The sequence below is a fragment of the Lycorma delicatula genome, chromosome 1, assembly GCF_047948215.1.
Source record: "Lycorma delicatula isolate Av1 chromosome 1, ASM4794821v1, whole genome shotgun sequence".
Classification (NCBI taxonomy): domain Eukaryota; kingdom Metazoa; phylum Arthropoda; class Insecta; order Hemiptera; family Fulgoridae; genus Lycorma; species Lycorma delicatula.
In genome coordinates this window covers 272651779-272677362 of record NC_134455.1, presented here as the reverse complement: position 1 = coordinate 272677362, position 25584 = coordinate 272651779, and the positions used below count along the sequence as shown (strand labels likewise).

General features: G+C 37.8%; 1 protein-coding gene across 1 annotated transcript; it reads left to right on the top strand.

Moving 5' to 3' along the window:
• Nucleotides 1-2749: 2749 nt before the first annotated feature.
• Nucleotides 2750-23833, top strand: LOC142317828 (uncharacterized). Its single transcript, XM_075354379.1, has 3 exons — nt 2750-2876; nt 16829-16951; nt 23571-23833. The coding sequence occupies exons 1-3, from the start codon at nt 2750-2752 to the stop codon at nt 23666-23668; spliced, it is 348 nt and encodes a 115-aa protein (XP_075210494.1). The 3' UTR covers nt 23669-23833.
• Nucleotides 23834-25584: the final 1751 nt, after the last annotated feature.

Genomic DNA, 25584 nt, shown 5'->3' with positions numbered 1-25584 from the left:
TAAATGGCAACAGATACTACAAGACCCTCCAGAAGCTTCATCGAGCCATTCAAAACAAAAGATGTAGCCAGCTGACAAAGGGAGTGTGGCTGTTGCACGACAATACTCGGTCGTACACCGCAGACAAAATGGTCGATCTCCTAAATAATTTTGGTAGGTATACTCTGAACCATCCTGCTGACAGTTCCGACCTGGCACCAAGAGACTTTTTTTATATTCATCCTTTGAAAAACCACATGGGCGGAAAATTCTTTTCAACTGACGAAAACAGAGGTGAAAAATGCCTTGTATGAATGATCAAAGGAGATGACGGCGGAACACGTGACCCAGGAATACGAAAGTTGATACCCCGGCTGACAAAATGCTTGGAACTATGGGGAATATGTAAAAAAAAATGATGTGGTCAACACATGACTTCCTTGTTCGCCTATTAAATTACATTTACAAATTTTTTTTTTTTAAAGAAAAGTACATAAAATGTTATTTCATTAAAAACTTCTGATACTTTTTCATTTTTTTTTTTTTTTTGTTATTGAATTATTATTCATCGTAAGTTTTTTTTTTTTACAATGACAGGTTAATAATTATTAATAAATCAATTATATTTAAATTAAAAAAAGAAAAAAATTGAAAAAAAAAGCAGACAAAGTCTGATTCTAACCAACGTGCCCTCCTCTTAGATCCAAATACTTCATTAATTACTATGTTATTTGGCTATAACTCTGGAACCAATGAAAATAAGTACCACTTATGATATATTGTTGAAAAGATCTCAATGAGAGCTTATTACTGCAGTTAAGAAAAAAGCCCAAAATCCAGATTTGTTTGGATTTTGCGCTTTTTTGGAACTTTTGATCCAATCGATTGCAACCAAAAAGGAAGGTGCACAACTAGATGTTACAACAATCCTAAATCCAAAATTTCAACATCCTACGGCTAATCGTTTTTGACTTATGCGAGATACTTACGTACAGATTTCACGCCGAAACTAGTAAAAATGGATTCAGGGATAGTCAAAATGGATATTTCCGTTGAAATCTGGAAACCAAATTTTTCCGAGATCACAATACTTCCATTATTTCGTACAAGGAAGTAAAAATACTAGTGTACTTGTATATGTGGTTTATGCTTCATTAATAAATATGCATTTTTTGATTTTTTGTAAAATTTTTTAACCTTATTTTCCGAACGTATCTCGAACATATAGTTTTTTTTTTGTTTTTTTTTGGAAGGCAAACATTTTTTTTCGTTATCGTTGCCCGGAATAAACATAATACCATATTCCAAAAAAAACCTATCACAATAATTATTAAATAGTTGAATATAGATCTCCGGCCTTAAGATACAAGATATTCGATAGCATACTCATATTGTTTCGTAGAATATCTTGAATCTTAGTTCCTAATTTAAATTTACGACGCAATGCCGCATAACACGCAGTCCACATGGATGTGGTGTATTGTTAGTGGCAGTCGCAGCGAACACAAGTGGGTGCTTCGGTTTGATTTATTCGATGTCCATGAGTAAGGTTTGTGTGCCCTATTTGCCATATAAATGGCAAATAACAACCTCCTCTTGGCCGTTATTACTATATGAAAATTCCGTAGAAGTACAGTATCCTTGATATGTCGGACTTTTATTTTTCTGTAACAGTCTGTTTACCTTGCCACTTTCCTCGAAGAGTATGTTTTACAGAATTAATAAATTGGTAGTAATTACAAGACTGGTGAAAGACGGTTGGCTATATACATCTTTAGTAGCGGAATCCGCACGTTCATTACCCCGGATTCCCACATCACTTGGGATCCAGCAGAAACTCACTTGTGTGATGTTCAATTCAGCGACTGCATTATGAATTTCGTATATAGGATGTCTAGAATAGAAATTTTCTAAAGCTTGGAGTGCAATACACGAATCGCTACAAATAATTATGTGAGGATATTTTGGGTTAATGATATTGAAAGTCTTAGTGATGGTGTACAGTTCAGCATTGTAGACACTTGTAATACCAGGTAGACCAAATATATAGGTTCTGTCATTACAACAAAAGCACATCGCATAACATCACTCTGTTTTGACCCATCTGTTCTATTGCATACATCTGACTAGTCATCTGACTATTGCATACAGGTATGTCTTGGAAAGAAATTGGTAAAACATTTACTAAAAAATGTTAGGAATTTTTTATTTTTTATTATATATGGTGAGGTCATAATTAAAAATTATGGGGTCGAGTCTCCACAGAGGATATGAACAGGGATAGGTTGGGAAAATAGAAGGTGTATCAAAATTTAAAAGTTACATTAAATGCCACATATGAAACCCATTAGTGCTGTACTACATGGATGATTTTCATATCATTGTAAATGAGGATTTGCGAGGATTGCTTTGAAAACTGGGTGAATTTGGTTGTCCTTTAACATGAGCAGAGTAAAATGCAAGCAGCTGGTCCCATCTATACCAAAATGATATTTTACTGCAATCAACAAGTATACTTGTAACAGGGCTTGATCTAAAGGCACCTGTAGCAATGTGAAGAAAAGTGTGATGTACAGCATCCATCACCATAAATACAGTATGATGTGCTTAAGAGTAGGCGACAACAACCATAATGCAAACAGGACCAAACTAAAGAATAATAAAAACACAGCATACATGATCGATCAGTTCCCCATTTGTTGTTGCTAAGAACTGGTATCATATCTAGAATCTTTAAACATCTTGTTTTTATATGTTTGACCCGCATAAGATGACTATCAAAAGCAAACCTAAAAATTTAATGTCAGGAGAGATAACTATTGGCTTTTCATTGAGAAGAACTTGTGGAATAAAACGGTCTCGTAGGAGAGAGAAGGTTACACATTTTGTTTCCTCAGGTAAGAACATGAACCCTTGGACCCAGCTTTAAGACTAGATATAGTATTCTGTAGTAGTCTCTCACCTGTGGCTATGGAACAGGTCATGATATACATAGTAAAAATCATCAACAAATAGAGAACATGAAACAGATGGCTACACACATTTAGTAATATTGTTGATGCCTATAGTAAAAAAGGTGGCACTTAATACACTTTCTTGAGTCACTCCATTCTCTAAGGTGACTTTACTTGACACAGAATCTCCAAATGAAGACGGAAAGTTTGGTCATTTAACAAACCCATAATAAACATATTGCCCATGACTCCCCATTCTTTAAAGGTATTTAGAATACCACATTTTCAGGCCATGTTGTACACCCTCCTGATGTCAAAGAAAACAGCAACAAAAATATAATTGTTGATCTGTTAAAGTTTCAACTTCATGATTATGTTAGGAAAATGGTACAGTTAATTTAAATTATTCAAATGTAATTTAAAATATATTTAATTTACGCTACGAATAAAAAAATATTTTTATAATTTCTCACAAACAGTAACAGAAGCAAAATAGTTCATTTTACATCATTAATTGAGAAAGAAATCATACCTCTCTGTCTATATTTTAATTTTTCAGATATGTTTTTAAAACATTAATACCTTACGAGAAACCAAAGATCTCTGCGAAAGCTCTTTGCAAGGAAAAAAAGCGTATTATGCAATAAGTAAATTTTAATTGTTTTTTACAGTTCTGGGTTCAAATCCCGGTCAGGCTACAAAAATTTTCATTTAATCTCATCCTGTGAAGTAATACCACAGACTAAGACTAAAAAAAAAGTTTTTTATTAATAAATATATGTAGGTACACATGTGTATGCAGTATGTTTACACGATGGTACAGTACTGATTTTACTTTTCTGTGTAGCACTATAGCATTAGACAGGAAAGTAAAGTAATCTATCCAATTTGGGCGTATACAGTTTTCACCAGATCTTGATGTTTTGACACTTAAAGAATCCAAAAAACATGATGGAAGTTTTCCGGTGTTCATATGTACACTAGTGTGTTCAGAGTCTCACACCTTATATCTTCAGAACTACAGGACTGATTTTGACAAAAGTTGATCAGATTACTTCTATATATGGGGTATTGATGCTATTAGATTTTCAACTTAAAAGATTAAGGAGGTAAGGTTGTAGAGCACGGTCACTCTCAGTATACCAAGATTTCACCTAATTAAGGTCTTATTTTTCACATTTGTTAACAATTAAAGAAATAATAGTATTAGCAAAAAAAAATTTTTGCAGAACCACAACCCTACCCCAAAAAATGTACTAAACTAGTGGCGAAGTGGGTGTACTGCACCAATAGTACCTGTCACTACAAAGAGCACTGGTGTAGCATTGACGTGCTAAATTAAGTTGTGTGTGTATGCATGCGTAAGCCGCATGACGGGAAAGTCTTATAAATGTGAAGCCAGCTTTTTTATTACAATTCTCAGACAGTTGTTAAATTTTGGCGTTTTAACAAGGACAATTAATAAACAAAAAAATTGCTTGTTTTTTCCATGAACGTTTAGTGAAAAAAATTGATTAGATTTAATCAATCTTGGTTACCATGTGACTTGATCCAAATGGAATGAAGTGTACTTACACTGTTTGTAGGAATGAAACACTACACTCTCAGTTCTAGAGAATGTTTCCTAAGCGTATTTCTTTACTCTTTCTCTTCACAAGATAACAGTAAAAAGTTTAAGAAAGTCAACTTTATAGAAAAAAAGCACATTTCATCTCACTTAATTGATTAAATATCTGATCTCCTCCCACGATTTAGCTTTTATTTTTATTATTCCATAATACATCATCTTTGCAAGAGATGTGGCTAATAGAGATATGTACCTAGTTAATGAATATATGAAAAAACTATAAAAATATAAACCGCAACGACAAACAAAATTTTATAATAAAACATGTAAAGTTATAAAATTTAAACTTTTTTATAAATTTAAAATAAAAAATATTTTAAAAGTTATTTATTATAAAATTTGGTGTCATCTGCAGCTGCAGAAATGTATTTTTCTTAATATCACATCCCAGCCTTGTAGGGGAAGGTGAATCCGGTCGCCACACCACCCCTCCGTTCCAAGCCCTGAAGGGCTTTACCAGAGGTCGTTTTCAGACCCTCTAACTGATTACATCTCACAGTTATCAGCTGGGCCGCAGTCAGGTGCAGATATTTCGGCAGACATTTACGTCAGTAAAAATTATTATCTCAGCCAACTTATTATCTTCGCTTTAGGCTTCTTTCAGACATCTTCACTCTTCTTTTCCTACAATATCACCCTCTGAACTAGCTAACTGAATCCGGGAAAGCACGAACCCGGCGCCTAGTCCAATTTTAATACCAACGCTTGTGACTGTAAATGCCTCAACCACCGACTAAGTAACGAGACAATACAATGCTAAACTCATACTGCTCAAAATGTGTTATATGTAACAATGAAATTCAGACCTACATCCCCCTCACTGTATCATACCTGAAGTCTGACCTCGGCAAGACAGTGCCACACCTCACGGCTGCATGAACAACCATGTCCTCGATAGCGCATTCATCCTCTGCCGACAGCAGCTTCGCCACCCAACTAACAATTACTGATTTTGAATTAACTGAGGCTCGTTGCCAAAACGCCTACCCCCGATCAATCAAATGCCCAGGCCAAAACCCTAGCCACCCGGGATTCTGCTCCGTTTAAACACCTTCAGCCGGTCTACGAAACGCAAGGAAACGGAGGAAACCAGCCACTATCGAACATTCCCCACGGACCTTCCAATTAACTCGGAGAACCAGAAAGGAGTTCACTGTCTCAAGTTTTCTAACTACTCTGCTATCTTTAGCCTCGTACCGGAGACAGACAAGGAGAACATGGTCTACCGTGTCATCAACCCCGCAATCCGGGCATAGATCTTTTTTTGCGTTGGAGAAGGGAAAATCTGCAAGCAGACGCCCGTACTGCTGGGTGTGTGGGACTTCCCAAGGCGGAACCTACTAAAAACCACGAAGTGGTGATGGAACCACCGTTGGGTTTCGCATCATCACCACCTGTGACCTCGGGTACACCCGGTATCGTCCTCGAGAGGCGGTTTCCAGCACCCCCCAAGGGCACTCAGCAGCAACAATCGTGTTGGACCCCCGATGCCTATCCCCGAGAGCTGGCCTTCCACCGTACACCACCCAATCATCTCACTTCTTCTTCCATCTTTTTAGAGAGAACTCTCCAGAACCAGCTTACACATAGGTCCCAGCCCTCTCTCGAGCCTGTCATGATTCCCATTACTTCTTCAAAAGTGACCAACCAGTCAAATAGTCTTTCGGATTCCTATCTGGGGTACCTTAAAAAGGTGTGCTCGACATCATCTGTTTCCTCGCAATATTGACAGCGAGGTAGCTCCCTTCTCCTCCTGGAATGGAGGTAGACATTGAACGACCCATGTCCCGAAAGTCAATGGACCGTCCAAAAATGGACCTCCCCATGTCCTCGGTCGAACCAGGTCTTGATACATGGGATCAACCTGTACGTTCATCTGCCTGTGGAGGCCGCATCCCAATCCCACCTTTCTTGCCACTGCCTAATCAGTGCAGCCCTGGTTTCTGAGAAGTCCTTGCCTCGGTATCTCTCAGAGCGTTCCTTGGCCATCAAATCGATTGGAGGTATACTGGCCAACACCAATACAACCTCAATTGAGACTGACCAATATGCCTGGACCAGTCTAAGGGCTAGGCTGCGGCTCTAGGCATCCTAACCCTGTTTCTCTGAATCCTTAGGACTTTGACCAATACAGGAGCCGAATATAAAATAGCGTAGAGAACTGTGGAGGCAATCATTCTTCTCTTCGAAGCTCGGGGTCCCGTCCACACCCTCCAGTGTAATGAAGAACCGAGGCATCCACTCCTACTTGTCATCAGAAGGATTTCAGTCTTCTGTGGTGACACCATCAGATCTCTTGTCTTCAACCACTCTACCAAGACCCCCACGGCTTGATTTCACCTTTCCGATGGTCCTCGCTGTCACCACCACAGCGAGGTCTCCGCATACTCCACCAGCAGAAACACGCCTACATAAAAGGCCGTCGTACACTACTTTCCATAATAAGGGGCCCAGGATTGACTTCTGGGGCACCCCTCTCACCATGACCGCGACGACCTCCTCTCCATTCTCCAACGTAGTTTTCATCTCCCTACCTTACAGATATTCTTACCTATCTTACCTACCTCCTCTCCGTCAGTTGATCGATAATGGCATCCCATGTCATACTATTAAATGCATTTTTAATATCTACCAGTATTACCAGGGGAATTCTTGTATGTCGCGTTTCTACGGCCACCTAGTTAACTATCCTAATAACCTTCATGATTCGACCTCTTCAGACGTCAACCTCCCCTTTCTAAAGCCATACTGCTATTCCGACCAACCTTCCCACCGATTCAGCTCCGACTCTTCGAATACCTTCCCTAAGGTATTAATAAGGGCAATAGATCTGTAGCCCCTTCCTCCTTTTGGTATCAGTACTAGACGAGATTCTTTCCTACTGCTAGGAATTCTTTCACACTGAATGACCAGGTTGAACGCATCCAATAGTGTCAGGGAGAACGTCTTGGAGAACACTCTAAGGATATCCGCTGAGACGCAGTCCGGACCAGGACTTTTCCGCGGTCTTAGTTTTGCCACCGCGTACTCCAGTTCATCACGCATGAATGGCGGAATGGCATCAGCCACCATTTCCTTTCTTCGCCAGTTGTTTTCGGCTGGAAAGAGCTCGCGCTCCTTCAACTGTGCCCCAGGTAGTTTGGGCAGCGACTTCCCGAATTTGCCCCTGACTATTTTATAAGCATCCCCGAACGGGTTCGTCTCCAAGTCACTACAGAGCTCTGCTCATTTCGCTCACTTCGAGCTGATGATGGCTTTCTTCAACTCTTTTTTGGCTTGTTTCAATAGACGAGTTATATTCTCTCCCGCTGATGGGCTCTCGCGCTTCCTTGCTCGTGTAGACTTCTACGAAGCCTGACACATTTATTTCGAAGCTACTGAACTTGCGCAGAACTTCAATAAACTGGTCCGCGTCATACACCCCTATCTCGTTCTCCGAGGACCCCGTAGCAGGATTGAAGTATAACTTCATGTAACCCATCAGGCTCCAATATATGTGGTCCACGTAACTTCATTTCGGTATCAGCGCCGACTTCAACCGCTAGGGCCGCACGGTGCCAACGCGGCAGATTCGTGGACGCTCAACGACCACTTCTATACATCTGTGGTCGCTGAGCATCTCCTCCTCCATCAATCGCCATCTCACTACACTTGCATGTGACTTTCCAATGAAGGTTATGTCCACAGTGTGACTGTTGCCTTCGCTGTGAAACATATGAACTCCAAATTCATTGATACAGACCATATACCCATAGAGGCCATCACCTTCTGCCAAGAGTCTGCCACCCTCATTAGTTACTTCGTTGGCCAACTATGGACTGTTGGCATTAAAATCTCCTCCTTCAGTCAACAGTTCACAATTTCCCACCGCTGCGGACAGTTCTTGAACCATCTCGTAAATTACAGTATTGGTATATTCGGTGAGAGATACTAACTGAAAACCGTCACTTCCTCCATCACAGCCCAGACAAACCCTCTTCTATAGCCGCTGTCTCTGATAGCAACTCATCCAGACACAGAGGCAATCGCACATGATCGGTTAGAATCATTGCACCATCTGTCATTCCGCAGAACCCCGAAATTCGGTTACGAGACCACTACAAGGTCGCCTCCCCGATCTCTGGCAATGGCCCACAGAAGGTCATGGGCCTGACGAGACTTTTTTCATATTTAGCTGGAGAACCTCCATTGTTTACACAGAGATCTGCCATACTTGTGGCCCTCCGCGGCACACTTCCTGCAGGTCGGCGGTTCCCTGCATTCTAACTTAAGTGGCCCTCTTTGCCACAGTTAAAGCAGTTTCTCGACCTGTCGGGCCCTGGCACCTGGAAACCTTGTGACCAAGGTCCCAACATCGGAAGCACCTTTCCTGCTCCATGTCGGGCGTTACTTTACAGTGCACCATCTCGACACTTAGGCGCCCCCTCGGCAAAAGCTTCTCCTCTTCGTCACCACTAATGAGCACAGAAGCCACCTTAGTTCCTGAGTGGGCGGTCTCAATCTTATGGTCTGCTCTACGTCCTCTTCCAGATCGACAATATCCCTCACCGCTCTCACCACATCTTCCCTGGTGGTAAGGGCGTCTAAATCTCTAATAATTATTCTTCAACTTCTTGTAGTATTAGATATGGGAGGAACCTGTACCGCCCCAAACCAACTCCTGCAGACTCTTAAGGAGTCTCTGAGGGCCCTCCGCCTCGTCTTTAACCCGTATCCAGAGATCCTCCCCCAGTCCCTTACGGACGGAGAGAATCTCCCGATCTCCATCCTTGATTTCTCCTTTTACCTCTTTAAATAGGTCTGTAAAGGATTGTTTACCTTGTCAAGAGTTTTGCCCTATCAGCAGGAGCCCGACTGGCAGACCTGTTCCTCCTAGTCCTATTTTTATCCGTCCTGTTCACATAAATACCCATTGTCCTATTCGTTCTGCGACCCGCGTATTCAACCACCTTCCTCGTCACATGAGCCGCATCGCCCTCTTCGACCCCAAACACAACATCTTTTTTCGCCTGGAGAAACACCTCCGCAACTTCCTGCCGTATGTAGTGAATGTTTGCTTCCCCTGCCAACGAATCAATTACATTAGTGAAGATTTTCCTTACAAAATCCTCCAAATAGGTGCCCCAAAGGATCGTGGCAGACTCTGTGCACCCCAGAAGCTGATCGGCCTTCAAATATTCCTGCAGTGTCAAATCCTTCACCTGTGGGGCCGCCCTGAAGTTGCCTCCAAAAATCTACTCTACATCTTTGCAAGGTCAAATACTACCGCAAGATCCTTTTCCCTTTCCAGGAGCACCGAATCTTTCAGTTCTACCGTCTTCTGAAACCAGTCTTTATGCCACCGAGCCGATACAAGGGCATCAATGCTCTCATTCCGGACCCCTTTCTCCAGTTGTCTCAGGAGTTTTTTACCTATGATCTTCCTACTAGTTTGACAAGCAACCTCACACTTTGTCGTCATTTCAAAAGGGTTTGATTCGAAGAAGGACGAAATGCCGCGACTGCGCTCGCCATATCCCCCGTGAGCTCCTTCAGCTCACGCGCAGTGTGACTCTTCTTGTCGTGTCGAGCAAAGGTTTTTGGGCTATGCCGAGCATAGTGTATCGGCCATAGACCTGAATCTACTCAACGAAACCTACCCAATCTCTCCCGAAAAGCACCGTGCCCGGAAAGGAATTGCGTAATACACCGATTGGGTAAAAAACACCTAACCACGCTCAAATCAGACACAACTGGAAATATGTCATACATGTAACGACCAACAGGGGAATCATCTCACCTGGCCTGCCAAGATGTAAAACCCTGGTGTTCAATTTCCCGCATACGTTCCGAAGTAAAAATACCATCCTATTTGGAAGTATACATTCCTTACGTTCTATGGCAAGAATATCCATCAGCTTAATGCCAGTAATAACACAGACTGACTCCCGCGACGCAGTCCTGTAACCGCCGACAACAGCCAACAGAAGGAGACGTTGGGCTCTCAAAAGAATGACCCTATAACACCTAAAGATCATGCAATGAGACCAGACAGGCGCAGCGAATAACATAATAACCTCACTTACACCCGTGTAGGGGATAAGCATGGTACGGAAATTCAACCCTTAACCGGGATGGATAAATCTGCGAATTCAAAAAAAGGCAGCAACAGCCTTCTTGGCAACAACATTAATCTTGATTAAAAATTGATTTAATCTTTATTAAAGGTATTCCTTTAATAAAAGGAAGATTTAATCGAAGATTCTCATCAAGAATTTTAGACACCCAAGTATTTCTGAGCAGAAACATACCGAATGGGATGTACGAACATTGAAACCCTTGTTCAGCGTGCATTGGCCAGGCGACCCATCAACAATACCATCATAGTTTTTTCTGGACTAAAAATCATCTTTTGCTAGAGACTCCACAACCTGACAATTTCACATGCACGGGCATCGCAACCACATAGGGGGAAGACACACACCTTGTGACATTACCGGTCGCCACACTATCCCCTCCGTTCCAAGCCCTGAAAGGCTTACCGGAGGTCTTCTTTAGACCCTCTAACTGATTAAATCTCACAGTCATCAGTCAGGCCTCTGTCGGGGTGCCACCGATGTAAATGCCTCGGCAGACAGGTTTGATGTAAATGAATCAGTAAACACATATCAAATTTGGCCTTCACGTATGTCTCAAACGGACATCTTCACATCCAACCTAACATGAATCCCTAGCCCTCGCTCTGCGTAATCCGCAGTTAGGACCGCACGCCGATCGTGATCACCCTCTCGTTGCGCAGCCCTTCAGAATCGATTCACAAACTGCTTCATTGCTGTCAAATTCCGAGACCACCAACCAGATATACGTTCCCGGCCAGTGTCTCTACGAATGGCGGCCTCAGCCACCGCCGCCACCACAGAAGTGAAATTTTCTGCCAGGTCATCTAATGGCAGGCTGTCAAGGTTTTGAGAAAAAATCTCCAGTCTGGACTCCAACAAAGAGAAGAATTTCGGCCAGTCCGTCCTATGCAGGAAGCGCCCGCGGTAAACAGGAAAATTTCCCACAGGGCCATCGCGCAGCTCATCCGCTATTTCAGAAAGTATCAACCGATGATCGCTAGAAAAGTCTTCGACCACAGACCAGTCAACGACTCTGCCAGGGATGTTCCTACCAATGGTGATGTCAATATTTGTACCTGAAAAGGCCCTTGCCGGTCTCCTTGATATTCCTGATTTTAAGAACTTTCCGGTCACCCCGAAGGACAACCTGGAGATCTTTCTTTAGCTGACTGCTGGACACAGTTGAGTCCTCCGCTCTGCTGACAAATGCAAACTCAGGTTTCTTGGACTGACTGATTTCACGACCGCCTCTAACCACCTCAGCATACCTACGTGGTTGCATTGGGGCCTGGACCGGTTTATAAACTGCAATTACTTCCTTAGGCTTCGAGGCTAGATTTTTAAAAACCTAAACGAGAGCTGTGAAAGCCGCTCGGAAGAATTCGAGACAATGCAATAGTTTCCTCTTGGTAGCTGCACTGGTACACTTCGGGTTTGCTAAATAGGTAGAGCAAGTCATCTAGTTCCGCCAAAACATCGTGGGCTAACGGGCCAGAGCTACCCCCAGCATGAGAAAACTCTTCAATGAGTGGATTCATACCCTCCGGGATGGTCATCCCTATATCCACTTCTGAACCATCATTGTCAGAACCTGTATTTGAGGTGGTTGAAGCAAAAAGCTTCGGCTAGGCTTCTTACTTACCTCCCTAACATCGGTCATAGTCGGAGATTCCCTAACCTAACAGTATACGAACAACATGCTCGATGCATCCTTCTATTTAGATATTGAACACAAGCCACAAGCATGACAACTACCCGCAGCGAGCCACGGGCAGCTGAGACCTTCTGTATTCTCCTGTCACTCTTTGCACCTTTTCGCTCCTACTGGATCAAATGGGTGAAATCAAAGATCTACACAGTTACAGATTACGGCCCCCGCTCTAAATGACGCAAACCTCTGTTCGTGAAAAGAGATCAGACATGCACCGGCAGCTTCGAGTTCTATCCGTTCCGCGAGCCCCCTCAACAGGTCAGCCGCATAAGGTAGCTCATCAACCCCATAAGCAATAATGTGGCGACCACTAGGCAACCTCAACTGTAACATAGAATCGAACTCAATTATCCAAAGAACGGGACTGTGTATTGACACTGCCCTGCGGGCACCCTTTGGATAGAGTCTTTCCTACTTCTGGCTGCCATCACGAAGAGCAACGAACGGTTCGATGGCTAAAATAACTTGAGAGAATCTTTATTTCATTCGATGTACAACCACGTTTCTGAATTTAAAACAAGGCAGAGGGGCAACCATAAGTTATTAAAAGCCTGGATATAGATCCAGAAAACACTTAACACATACCTAGATATACTGGAGGAAGTAATATTCTCATCTTCATTATTAAATCTTCCTTGCTCTTGCCGGGCCGACAGGCACGTTAGCTACCCATCAATAAGTGCTTAGTAGTTAACCTACTAATAATACGGAGATACCAAACTTTCTCAAAAACCTTTCCAATTACAGGCAAGATCATCAAAGGCCGATAATAAGAACTAACAGTAGGGTCCGTAGGAGTACAGAAATAGGGATACTAGCGTCAAATCCAAGATGGCGGCTGTCGGCCATCTTGTGACGTATTGACGCTAGTAGCCTCAATGTGGCCAGCGTGATTATATTGTTAGTATTAAATATGAATAAATTAAGTAATATTTCAAAGGTTGGTAGTATTGCTTGGTGTTGTGATGTGTGGTTGTTGGGCGGTAGAATTGAATAAATGAGTGATATTTTAAGTGAAAAAAATGTGGATGAGCTAGGTTTCGAACGGGCGACGGTTGGTTGAGCGAGTAGGCGGTTGACTGACGCCATAGATCGTTCGGCTACAGCGGCTGTCCGACGTAGGGAATGAAATTTGTTGTACATAAGTCCCTCTAAATAATTTTAATATTCTTATTGTTAGTACTTATAACAGTCGCCGCAGTCATGTTTTAACGTCACACTAGTCTTTGTGAATAAAACTTTAGACTTACGTCAAGGATGTTCCTGGTAATCGTGGCGAGCACTACGAGGCATCACAGCGAGGTTCTCGTCGTCGTCCGGGAGGCTGGACACGCCCTGTCGACAAATTTAGACGTACCTCGAGGCCTGGTCGACGGCGGCGGCGAGCACCGGAAGGCAGCGGAGGTGGCTGTGTGTGCGTGCGGCGCAGGATGTTTACCGTGCGAGATGCGGCGCTCGATTGACGCGTCCGATAGACGCAGCGGGAAGAGGGGGTGCAGTAGCGGCGGCGCGCGAGTTTTGACCAATTGCGTTCCTCTGCCGGCGCATGTGCAGAGAGAGCGATGGAGGACAAACGTTACAGAAATAAACATGTTTAATCCTGTTCGATAGGTCGTGACAAAAAAGTAGATTGCGTATTTACCTTTTTGCCCATACACACACACTTCGACTGGATGAGTATGGTTGATAATTCGAGAAAACAGGATGTGAGAGAGAGCTTAGTATTCTGTGTATAAAAGTTATTATTTAAACACTTTCCTCACCATTCTTAACATAAAATGACAATGGCTGAAACCAATATCAGATCATGTCACGGGCCTTGGAACCACTACATATAGTAATTATAAAAACTATTATTTTTTAAATAAAACAATAGCAAATACGTTACTGTATGGGGGGGGTTTAAAGTGTTTTTGTTTTGTGTGTGTGTGTGTGTGTGTGTGTGTGTGTGTCGGGGGGTTTTTATTTTGTTTGTGTATTGTGTTGTAGTCCTTAAAAGGACTTACTTAAAAAATTAGAATCGATGGACGGTTTTCGTCTTCTTTGCGTATTATATTCTTGTACAATATAAAATAAAGAGAAGTGATGTGACGCCCTCTCATATATCGATTCGTTTTAACGTAACCAATGTCTTAATTTTCTTCCGTGTCGTATGCGACCAACAGCGGTTCAGCGTCACCTTTGGTACAACAATCGGTCTCATCGCACGTCCTAAAGAAAAGTCCTCCGTCAGTCGCAACATGAGAGGTTCATTTTTCGTTTGTTGCATAGACGTTTACAGCGAGTACGTCATTTTTCCGACAAGATTTATTAAGATTTTTTAACGTCGACGCGTCCAATGTCATATTTGGATAATGGTTTATTTTTAACGTATTCCCGTTACTTTTGTTACTGTACCTCTTTACCTCTTTTGTAATCGTACCTCTTTACCGTCTGTAGAAGCGATGCGTTTTCACCGCATTCAAATTCGCAATATTTTCGTCCACTTCCGTCATCACCGAAAACCAAATTTAAGACCAAGTTATCACCGTTTTTATCGAATTCGTGTTCGGATAAATCGACAGTATATATATGAAACTGCATTTCAGTTTGAAACACGTAGGCGACAATCGTCGGCTACAAACTCATACGCAAACAACACTAAACACCTTGAACGTTTCTCAAAGAATAAACTATTTCACTCGGTTACATCATATTTTTAGACTCCACCATCACAACCAGTCCCCCTCCACAACTCAGAAAAATTCATCTGATAGGTATGGTGATATCCTGACAGATTTTGTATGATTTGAAGCTAAACTTTTTCTATGATTTTTAAACTGCTCTGTGAATTTCTAATGTCACCGATGTCATCTACGTCTGGTTGGCGAATTCAGGACTCTGATGACAACAATCAGAACCTCAGCGAACGACCCGCGGTCTGAGAGTAAATCGAACAAAATCTTTCGAAAGACAGCGGTATGCACCTTTGTTGTGGTAATTTACACCCGAAACTTAATGTTTGTCTATACGTATCGTAGAATGACGAACGGTGGCACTCTACACAAAAGTTGTTGTAATAAAAGCCGTACACACTTGTTAATGAAATATTCATTGTTTTACTTTTTTTAACTCCTGTGGTGTTCAACCGTTCATGTCGAATGCAGAAGCACAAATGGATTTATTATCGACAAGCAACCAAACAACTAAGACACCTGCGAGAAGTTTTGAATACGAAATAACTACCGGTCTAAAAGCGGTGTAGCTAAAGTTATAAAAATAGGACTGTGTACTACACACAATTTTGTTAAACACTCCTCACCATATGTAACACAATTGATAGTGGATAAATCCAATATCATATCGTGTCACGGGCCTTGGAACTACTGCATTCAATAAATGTAAATAAATATCGTTTTAAATCAATAGCTAGTTACATTATTTTATGAAGGTTTAAAGTGTTTTTGTGTGTGTGTGTGAGTGTGTGTGTTGTTTGTGTAAAGTGATTTAATCCTGAAAAGGACTATTTTTTTAAATATTTTTTAGTTTATTTGAATACAACATCGTATGCCTTTCTAATTCGGCCCTTGTAGACTAGGTTCAACTTGCTGGGAAATATCCAGCAGAAAGCATCCTATTAAAAGCCCTAGTCAGGGGACCGAGAATCACGAGCAACAAGCGAACAAAATGTTCCACCATGATACAATTATATCCAGGGGCTTTATGTCATGCCATACTACAGACCACCTAACAAACCTCCACCTCGGTAATATCAAGAGACTGTACCTCAGAATGGAACTTGGCAATTTCTCGTTGGACATGCTGATGATACAAAGTCTCACCAGCCTCAGTATAATGAGGAAGCAAATCATTTAACAAAATATGTAGGACACAATCTTTGTCCATCACAACACCATCCTGAATTGAAAGAGCTGATGAAAGGACTTCCTACGCTTATGTCCAAGGACTCTGCACACAACACCCCAAGGGTCCTTATTTCCTTGCTCTTGAACAATTTATAATTCTTTGTTTTGACAGTTTTTTATAATTATTTTTTATTATTAAAAAATACTTAGCCAATATCCCATGCTAAGTACTTTGGATAACCTGCTACAAACACAATAACGTAACTGTATTTTTTTTTCTTAAAAAGGTTTTTTTATAATATAGAAACATTTTTGTTTATATTATGAAGAAATGTATCCTTTGCAATCCTGAAAAAGTTTGAAAATGAGATAGTGTTAGAAAAAATAAATTATATTAAAATAAATTTGGTTCAGTTTGTCATTGAAAATTGTTAATTTTGTAGAACAAAATAGTACTTTTCTTTTTATTTTCTTGTCTCTCTTCGGTATTCATTTTTCCAAAACTCCTACTGATTAGATGTGAATTGATTTTAAAAGTTGCCTATTTAAATTTATTAAATTATACGTTTTAATATGTCGATAAATAAATATTTTTAAAGAAAACTTGTTTACAGAATGGTTGTTTGGTTCATCTGGAAGATCAGGTTGTGTTAGTTCTGACAACTGTCCTATACATCACTGCAGATTTGACAGTGCTGTAATCCATGGATTTTGTTGTGGATGTGCAAGAATAACTGGTAAGTATTTATTACCATAATAGTAATTACCATGAATGGGAAAATTCATCTTTCAGGGAGAAAATTCATCTTTTGTGTGTGTAAAATTTCATTAAAATATTGTAAATACCAATAATAAATTAATAAATTTAAAGCCCAATGAAAATAGAAAATTATCATAATTACCTAGTAAATTGGTCTTAACTTCATTCAGATGATTTGTATGGTGAAGTATGAGATGAATAGATTTAAACTTCCAACTTTCATAATTTGAACTTTGAAGAGATAATTAATTAATTATCAAGAAGGCTTAGTTTCAAAGACTGTTCTTCTATGTAATGTGGCAGTAATTATTTATCCTATAAAAAAGGTAATGTAAACATTGCAATTTATTTCAGGGATGATTCACAGATTTTGGAAATTTTGATCTTAAAAAGATTTTATAAAAAACAAGTTTCAGAGTGTTAAAAAAATTCATCTTCACTATAATACAGTCCAAATTACTCCATCTGTTAGTCAGTGTTGATTTGTTTATAACTCTATTAAATGATTTCTACGAGAAATTATTTAATAGGGTTTAATATTTTTTGTTTTAACATTTTACGTTATTTTTGGGGTTTAATGTTTTGTTTTAATAGTACTATTTACCTCCTTTATGAATCATGAGTCCTTGCCATTGGTGAGGGGGCTTGAGTGCTCAGGGATACAGAGTAGCTGGACTGAAGGTGCAACCATATCGGAGAGGTATCTGTTGAGAGCCAGACTAAGGAATGATCTCTGAAAGAGGGCAGCAGCTCTTTCAGTAGTTGTTAGGGGCGTGAGTCACAATGACTTAAACGGCCATATCAACATCACTCAGTCCTCTGAGTACTGCGCAGCTGAAAGCAATGGAAAACTACAGCTCTTTTTTTTCCAAGCAAATGTGGCTCTCTGCATTTTCAAAAGCAATAATGGAGGCGCCTTTCTTGGTAAAATATTCTGGAGGTAAAATAGTTCCCTGTTCGGATCTCCGGGTGGGGACTACTAAGGAAGGGGTCACCAGAAAAGTAAAAAATAACATTCTACGAGTCGGAGTGTGGAATGTTAGAAGCTAAAAAATGGTTGGTAGAGTAGAAAATTTAAAAAGGGAAATGGATAGGGTAAACGTGGATATAGTAGGAATTACTGAGGTTCGGTGGGAAGAGGAAGGCAACTTTTGGACAGGTGACTTTAGAGTAATTACCTCAGCGTCAAATAATGGGCAGGCAGGAATAGGTTTCGTGATGAACAAGAAGATAGGGAGGAGAGTGGAGTACTTCAAGAGTCATTGTAATAAGGATAAAATCAAATCCTAAACCGACAACGATTGTTAACGTCTATATGCCTACAAGCGCCCATGATGATGATGAGCTAGAATGTGTATACGAAGAGATTGATGAAGCAATTAAACACGTAAAAGGAGATGAAAATTTAATAATAGTTGGAGATTGGAATGCAAGCATTGGAAAAGGCAAGGAAGGAAATATAGTGGGTGAATACGGGCTGGGCAAAAGGAATGAAAGAGGGGACCGACTTATAGAGTTTTGCACGAGGTATAATTTAGTAATTGCCAACACCCAATTTAAAAATTATAATAGAAGAATATACACTTGGAAAAAGCCAGGCGATACTGCAAGGTATCAGATAGATTATATCATGGTTAAGCAAAGATTTAGAAATCAACTCGTTGACTGCAAAACTTACCCTGGAGCAGACATTGATAGCGACCATAATTTGGTGATAATGAAATGTCGATTGGGGTTTAAAACCCTATAGAAAAGGTGTCAGATGAATCGGTGGAATTTAGAGAAGCTTGATGAAGAGGAGGTAAAGAAGATTTTTGAGGAGGACATCGCAAGAGGTCTGAGTAAAAAAGATAAGGTAGAAAATGTAGAATGTTAAAAAGGAAATTCTTAAATCAGCAGAAGCAAACTTAGACGGAATAAAGAGAACTGGTAGAAAACCTTGGGTTTCAGACGATATATTGCAGCTGATGGATGAACGTAGAAAATATAAGAATGCTAGTGATGAAGAAAGTAAAAGGAACTATCGGCAATTAAGAAATGCTATAAACAGGAAGTGCAAACTGGCGAAAGAAGAGTGGATTAAAGAAAAGTGTTCAGAAGTGGAAAGAGAAATGAACATTGGTAAAATAGACGGAGCATACAAGAAAGTTAAGGAAAATTTTGGGGTACATAAATTAAAATCTAATAATGTGTTAAACAAAGATGGTACACCAATATGAAAGGTAAACTCGATAGATGGGTGGAATATATTGAAGAGTTATATGGAGGAAATGAATTAGAAAATGGTGTTATAGAGGAAGAAGAGGAAGTTGAGGAGGATGAAATGGGAGAAACAATACTGAGATCTGAATTTAAGAGAGCATTAAAAGATTTAAATGGCAGAAAGGCTCCTGGAATAGACGGAATACCTGTAGAATTACTGCGCAGTGCAGGTGAGGAAGCGATTGATAGATTATACAAACTGTTGTGTAATATTTATGAAAAAGGGGAATTTCCGTCAGACTTCAAAAAAAGTGTTATAGTAATGATACCAAAGAAAGCAGGGGCAGATAAATGTGAAGAATACAGAACAATTAGTTTAACTAGTCATGCATCAAAAATCTTAACTAGAATTCTATACAGAAGAATTGAGAGGAGAGTGGAGGAAGTGTTAGGAGAAGACCAACTTGGTTTCAGGAAAAGTATAGGGACAAGGGAAGCAATTTTAGGCCTCAGATTAATAGTAGAAGGAAGATTAAAGAAAAACAAACCAACATACTTGGCATTTATAGACCTAGAAAAGGCATTCGATAACGCACACTGGAATAAAATGTTCAGCATTTTAAAAAAATTAGGGTTCAAATACAGAGATAGAAGAACAATTGCTAACATGTACAGGAACCAAACAGCAACAGTAACAATTGAAGAACATAAGAAAGAAGCCGTAATAAGAAAGGGAGTCCGACAAGGATGTTCCCTATCTCCGTTACTTTTTAATCTTTACATGGAACTAGCAGTTAATGATGTTAAAGAACAATTTAGATTCGGAGTAACAGTACAAGGTGAAAAGATAAAGATGCTACGATTTGCTGATGATATAGTAATTCTAGCCGAGAGTAAAAAGGATTTAGAAGAAACAATGAACGCCATAGATGAAGTCCTACGCAAGAACTATCGCATGAAAATAAACAAGAACAAAACAAAAGTAATGAAATGTAGTAGAAATAACAAAGATGGACCACTGAATGTGAAAATAGGAGGAGAAAAGATTATGGAGGTAGAAGAATTTTGTTATTTGGGAAGTGGAATTACTAAAGATGGACGAAGCAGGAGCGATATAAAATGCCGAATAGCACAAGCTAAACGAGCCTTCAGTAAGAAATATAATTTGTTTACATCAAAAATTATATTAAATGTCAGGAAAAATTTTTGAAAGTATATGTTAGGAGTGTCGCTTTATATGGAAGTGAAACTTGGACAATCGGAGTATCTGAGAAGAAAAGATTAGAAGCTTTTGAAATGTGGTGCTATAGGAGAATGTTAAAAATCAGATGGGTGGATAAAGTGGCAAATGAAGAGGTATTGCGGCAAATAGATGAAGAAAGAAGCATTTGGAAAAATATAGTTAAAAAAAGAGACAGACTTATAGGCCACATACTAAGGCATCCTGGAATAGTCGCTTTAATATTGGAAGGACAAGTAGAAGGGAAAAATTGTGTAGGCAGACCACGTTTGGAATATGTAAAACAAATTGTTAGGGATGTAGGATGTAGAGGGTATACTGAAATGAAACGACTAGCACTAGATAGGGAATCTTGGAGAGCTGTATCAAACCAGTCAAATGACTGAAGACAAAAAAAAAAGTACTATTTATGTTTCTTAGCTTTATTCTTCTGCTATATGTTGATGCATTTCAGAATAACTCCTTGCATCAGCATATAATAAAAGAATGAAACTAAGAAAGCTAAACAGTATTCAACATACAAATCAAAATATTCATATCAGAATATATAATAATAATTATTATCTTAATAACAACATAAATGAATGCTAAAAATTTCCAGAGGAGACCTTAATGAATTAAAACATTAAAATTCAATACGCTACTTTTTTACTTGGCTTGTGGAATTACTAACTTTTTTGTCTAAATGGGTCCAATAGATTATGGTTTTAAAAAATATGAAAAATATTCTTCAGATAATTTAAAATCTATTGCATACTTTTTAAATTTCAAGTAAAATGTTGGAAAGAATAACATTATTAACTGGATCCTCTTTATTCCCATGACAACAAAGCTTAACCTTTTTCTGTCATATTATATGTGCCATCTGGTATAATATTCTTTAATCTAGCAATAGGAATTTCTAATTATGTTATAAAATAACATTTTCAATAATATCCTAATTAGTTCCTACTTAATTTGTTGTACAGACTTTAGATGAAACAGCTAAAAATTGTGAAGAATAATCTTCTTTCATTTGTTTAAATTCTGATTTTTTGGAATTGATGTCAAATTAAAAACAACTACCATTAACTTTCTAACCCCTAATTTGGTACAAACTTCAAAGGAATTTAATCACAAAATTCAAAGAATAGTTGAAATAGTGCTTTTTTTTGTTTTTTTTAATTAAAAAACAAAACAAACAATTTTTATAATTTTTTCATTTATTTCCTTTCTTATTTTTTGTTTTAATTATTTCAACCCTGAAAATTAGAAGAGGATCCACTAAGTTTTATTTAAAACATTTGTAACACAAAAAACACTGCTATAATTAAAAATGTCATTTGCAAAAAATGCTAAGGCACGACACTTGTTAATTAATAAAAAAAATCATTTTTATTTTAAAAAGATGCGCTTCTATATCTAAACATCATACTAAAAAGTAAAAAAAAAAATATTTTTTGCTTAAAAATAGTACTTTTTTACTTAAAAAGTACTACTAAAAATTAAGTTTAGCATATGAAATAACTTAATTCAAGTAAAAAAATTATTCAAAATCGATTAACAAGTAAACATAAATAGAAGATAAATTTTGTTTCCAACAAAATAATACGTGTAAAGTTGTCTATTTTCGCAAGACCACACTGAAAAGCATGGGTCATGACCTCAGTTCTATTTTGTACCTTAACTTTAATTCATCCAAAGAGATTTACTAGATGTGGTATATTAAAGATATTTCCATTTATCACCAAAACTGTCATATTTAAAAAATTCATGTAGATATTGAATATGAAAGAGTTCCCCTTACTTTTCATTGTAGTCTTGCGAAAATAGGCAACATATTATTTTGTTTAAAACAAAATTATCTCATATTATATTTACTGGGTAATCTCCATTGTTTGGTTCATTTTTTCCCTTGAATTGAATTGGATTATTTCATATCTAAACTTAATTTTTCAGTAGTCCTTTACTTTTGGAAATATTATTTTTAATTTTTAGTACAATGTTTGGATGTAGAAAAGCATGTTTTAATTTTTTTTTAGTCAGTAAATTTCTATTATATACTTCAATACCAACTAAATAATCACATTGCATTAAAAACTACAATGTAAAATTGACACTGGTCCTGTGAATGTATAAATCTAAAATGTATATTTATTGTATAAACATAAACACATTAACTGCTATTGTCATTGGTGTTTGATTTTTAAAAAAAATGTTTTTAAAGTTTTATCTTAATTAATTAATTAATTTTATAAATAATATTACATTTTAATTTTACATATTATAAATTTATAATATTTTTTGTGTAATTTAGTATAATTCTTGTAGGATATAACTCCTAAAAAAAAGATAGTGTGGGAAAATTATCTCAAGTGTAAGTGGGAAGAAATATAAAAGGCCTCAAAGAATTTGGACATAAGCAGGAGCAGGAGCTAATATAACAGCAGTAGAACAAACGATTGGCATAATTAAGAAAAGAATGAAAAAGAAATCATCAGTTACAAGAAAGATGATTTAAAAAATGGAAGACAAAAAATAAAAAACAGGAAGGATAAAGAGTGTTAGGGATGGATTATATTAAAAAGTCAGCAATGAATTAAGAAGAGAGTTACATAAAAAGTAAAGAGAAAATGATTTGCAAATGAATGGTTAGATAGAAGATTCAGAAAAAATAATGATATGAATTAATGCTTAAAAAAGGTAAGATGTGGGATAAATGAAGTAAGGTTTCAGGCATAAAAAACATTACCATTAAAGATGTCAGTGTTCCTCAAAGGGGAAGAGATGTTTAAAAGGAGGAAGGAGAACGTGTGGGAACTAGTAACAGTCCAACAAATAACTAAAAGATTGTTAATAGCCAATTGGAAGTAAGTTTGGAATAACTTGAGGCTGTTTAATAAGTCAGATAATTGCAGAGGCAGTCTGTCACATGTACTTTCTTCCAGAAAATGCATCAATAATTATTATCTGATTCAGTATTCTTCTGAGGTAAAAGAAACATTCACCTGCTTAATAACTTTTGGCTTAGCATATTTCAACAATGCTACCAATATTTTGTATAAGGAGCTGATCAAAGCAATGATGAGGATGGTCAAATAATGTAATAAATTTATAAATGTATTTATTTTTAATAATCTTTGTTACCAATTAATATTAATTACATGTTTTACAGATCATGTGCCTGTCCACTGCCCATCTTATCTCCGCTGCCCTTCAACATCACAACCGCTATGTTCAGATTATGATTTTATGATGGATTGCTGTTGTTAAAATTTGCATGAACATTCACTGGGATTTGCAAATAATTTCAGTAATGAAACATATTCTCTAAAATATGTTAAAATTAAGGATACATTGAAAAAATATTTACCTGTTAGCCGCATTTTGTAGGAAAACGTATGCTGAAAATCTGAAACTGTCTGTTAGATGAAATAAAGCCTAGATCTTAACTAAGGTGTGTATTATTTTTTTGATTGCCTATTAACTGAGTTCTGAATTATGCAATACTAAACTTAACTACATCATCATAAGATTGTATTCTCTTTACATTTTCTGAATAAATTTTCTTCTAATAGTTTCATTTCCAAAGTTCAGAAATACCTTACAACAAATTTGGGAATTCCATTCAAAAATCGTAATAATGATGGTAATGAAACGAGAACACAGATAGATATTGTTTGAATTCAGAGCTCTTACAATAAGTATGTAGCAAATAATAAATATTTTATTTGGATCAGTACATAATAATGCATTACATAGATCATGTCATTAGGAAAGAAAAAAAAATAACCTATTATTAGACAAAAAGTAGATGTGATTAAATTCCATCTTAATTATATTACTTAAGATATAAACATTAAATAACTTTAAGGAATATTCATTAAATACGTGAAGATGTTAAAATCAAAAAATAATTCACAATTCAGAAACCACTATTGAAAATTATTTTTAATATATATATATAAATTTATTTATTTATGTGCACGTTGTACGTCGTGCAGATAAACTAGGAGTTTTTTTTTTAAATTAGTTTTATTTAAAAATTCTTCGACGGAATAATATAGTTTATAAAAAAAATCTTTTAACTGTATTTTAAATAAATTGGTGATAAGACTTTTCGATCGTTCGGAAATTTATAAAAAATGACAAAATAATATAAGCCCCTTTCTCTTAAGTCGAAATATTGTGCTGAGTTATATGAAAACAGTTCCGTTATTTGGTCTGATAGAGGTGGATATGGGATTTTTTTTTTTTAAATTATTGATTATAACTTATATAAAAGACTCCATATTCGTAAATACAAACCAAGGATAAGTTAACATATTTTATTTTCTAAATATGGATTACAAGATTCCATTTACGAGCAACAGATAGTTCTCCAACAGCCCATTTTTAATTCTTAAAAACTCGTTCTTACTTTTCGAAGAAGCCCAAAGAGCCAAGAGATAACATACTTTAGACGGGAATGTACGTATACTAAGTGAGCTGAAGGTTTGCTTGTCAATATCACCGGGATGATCTAGTGATGAACGCGTCTTCCCAAATCTGCTGATTTTGAAGCCGAGAGTTCCAGCGTTCAAGTCCTAGTAAAGTCAGTTATTTTTACACGGATTTGAATACTAGATCGTGGATACCGGTGTTCTTTGGTGGTCGGGTTTCAAATAATCACACATCTCAGATATGGTAGAACTGAGACTGTACAAGACTACACTTCATTTACACTTATACATATCATCCTCACTCATCCTCTGAAGTATTATCTGAACGATAATTACCGGAGGCTAAACAGGAAAAAAAAGAAAGGTTTGCGTTGTCAACTGAACTGTCGGTTTGCTTTGGCGGGACGGGCGAGCAGGATTTGTTGTACTACTTAACCAGATGACATCATCCGATTACTAATAACGTGACAAATTTTTATATAAAATGCAGACATTGAGAATCCTGTTAGAGTTTAATTGTGAAGTTGTGCGGGTTGCGTAAAGTTAATTTGTTTATACTCATCTGTATTTTGGTTTTTTATATGTTGACTGCATTATCCTGAGTATAATATTTTTGTAGTTGTATTTTAATATTGGTGAATATTTAGTTTCTTGCATATTTTTAATCTTCTATGAACAATTATAGAGGACTTTACGTCTAAACTTAAGACAGGGAAAAATCTCCATAGTTTAAGCTTGGGAAATTTT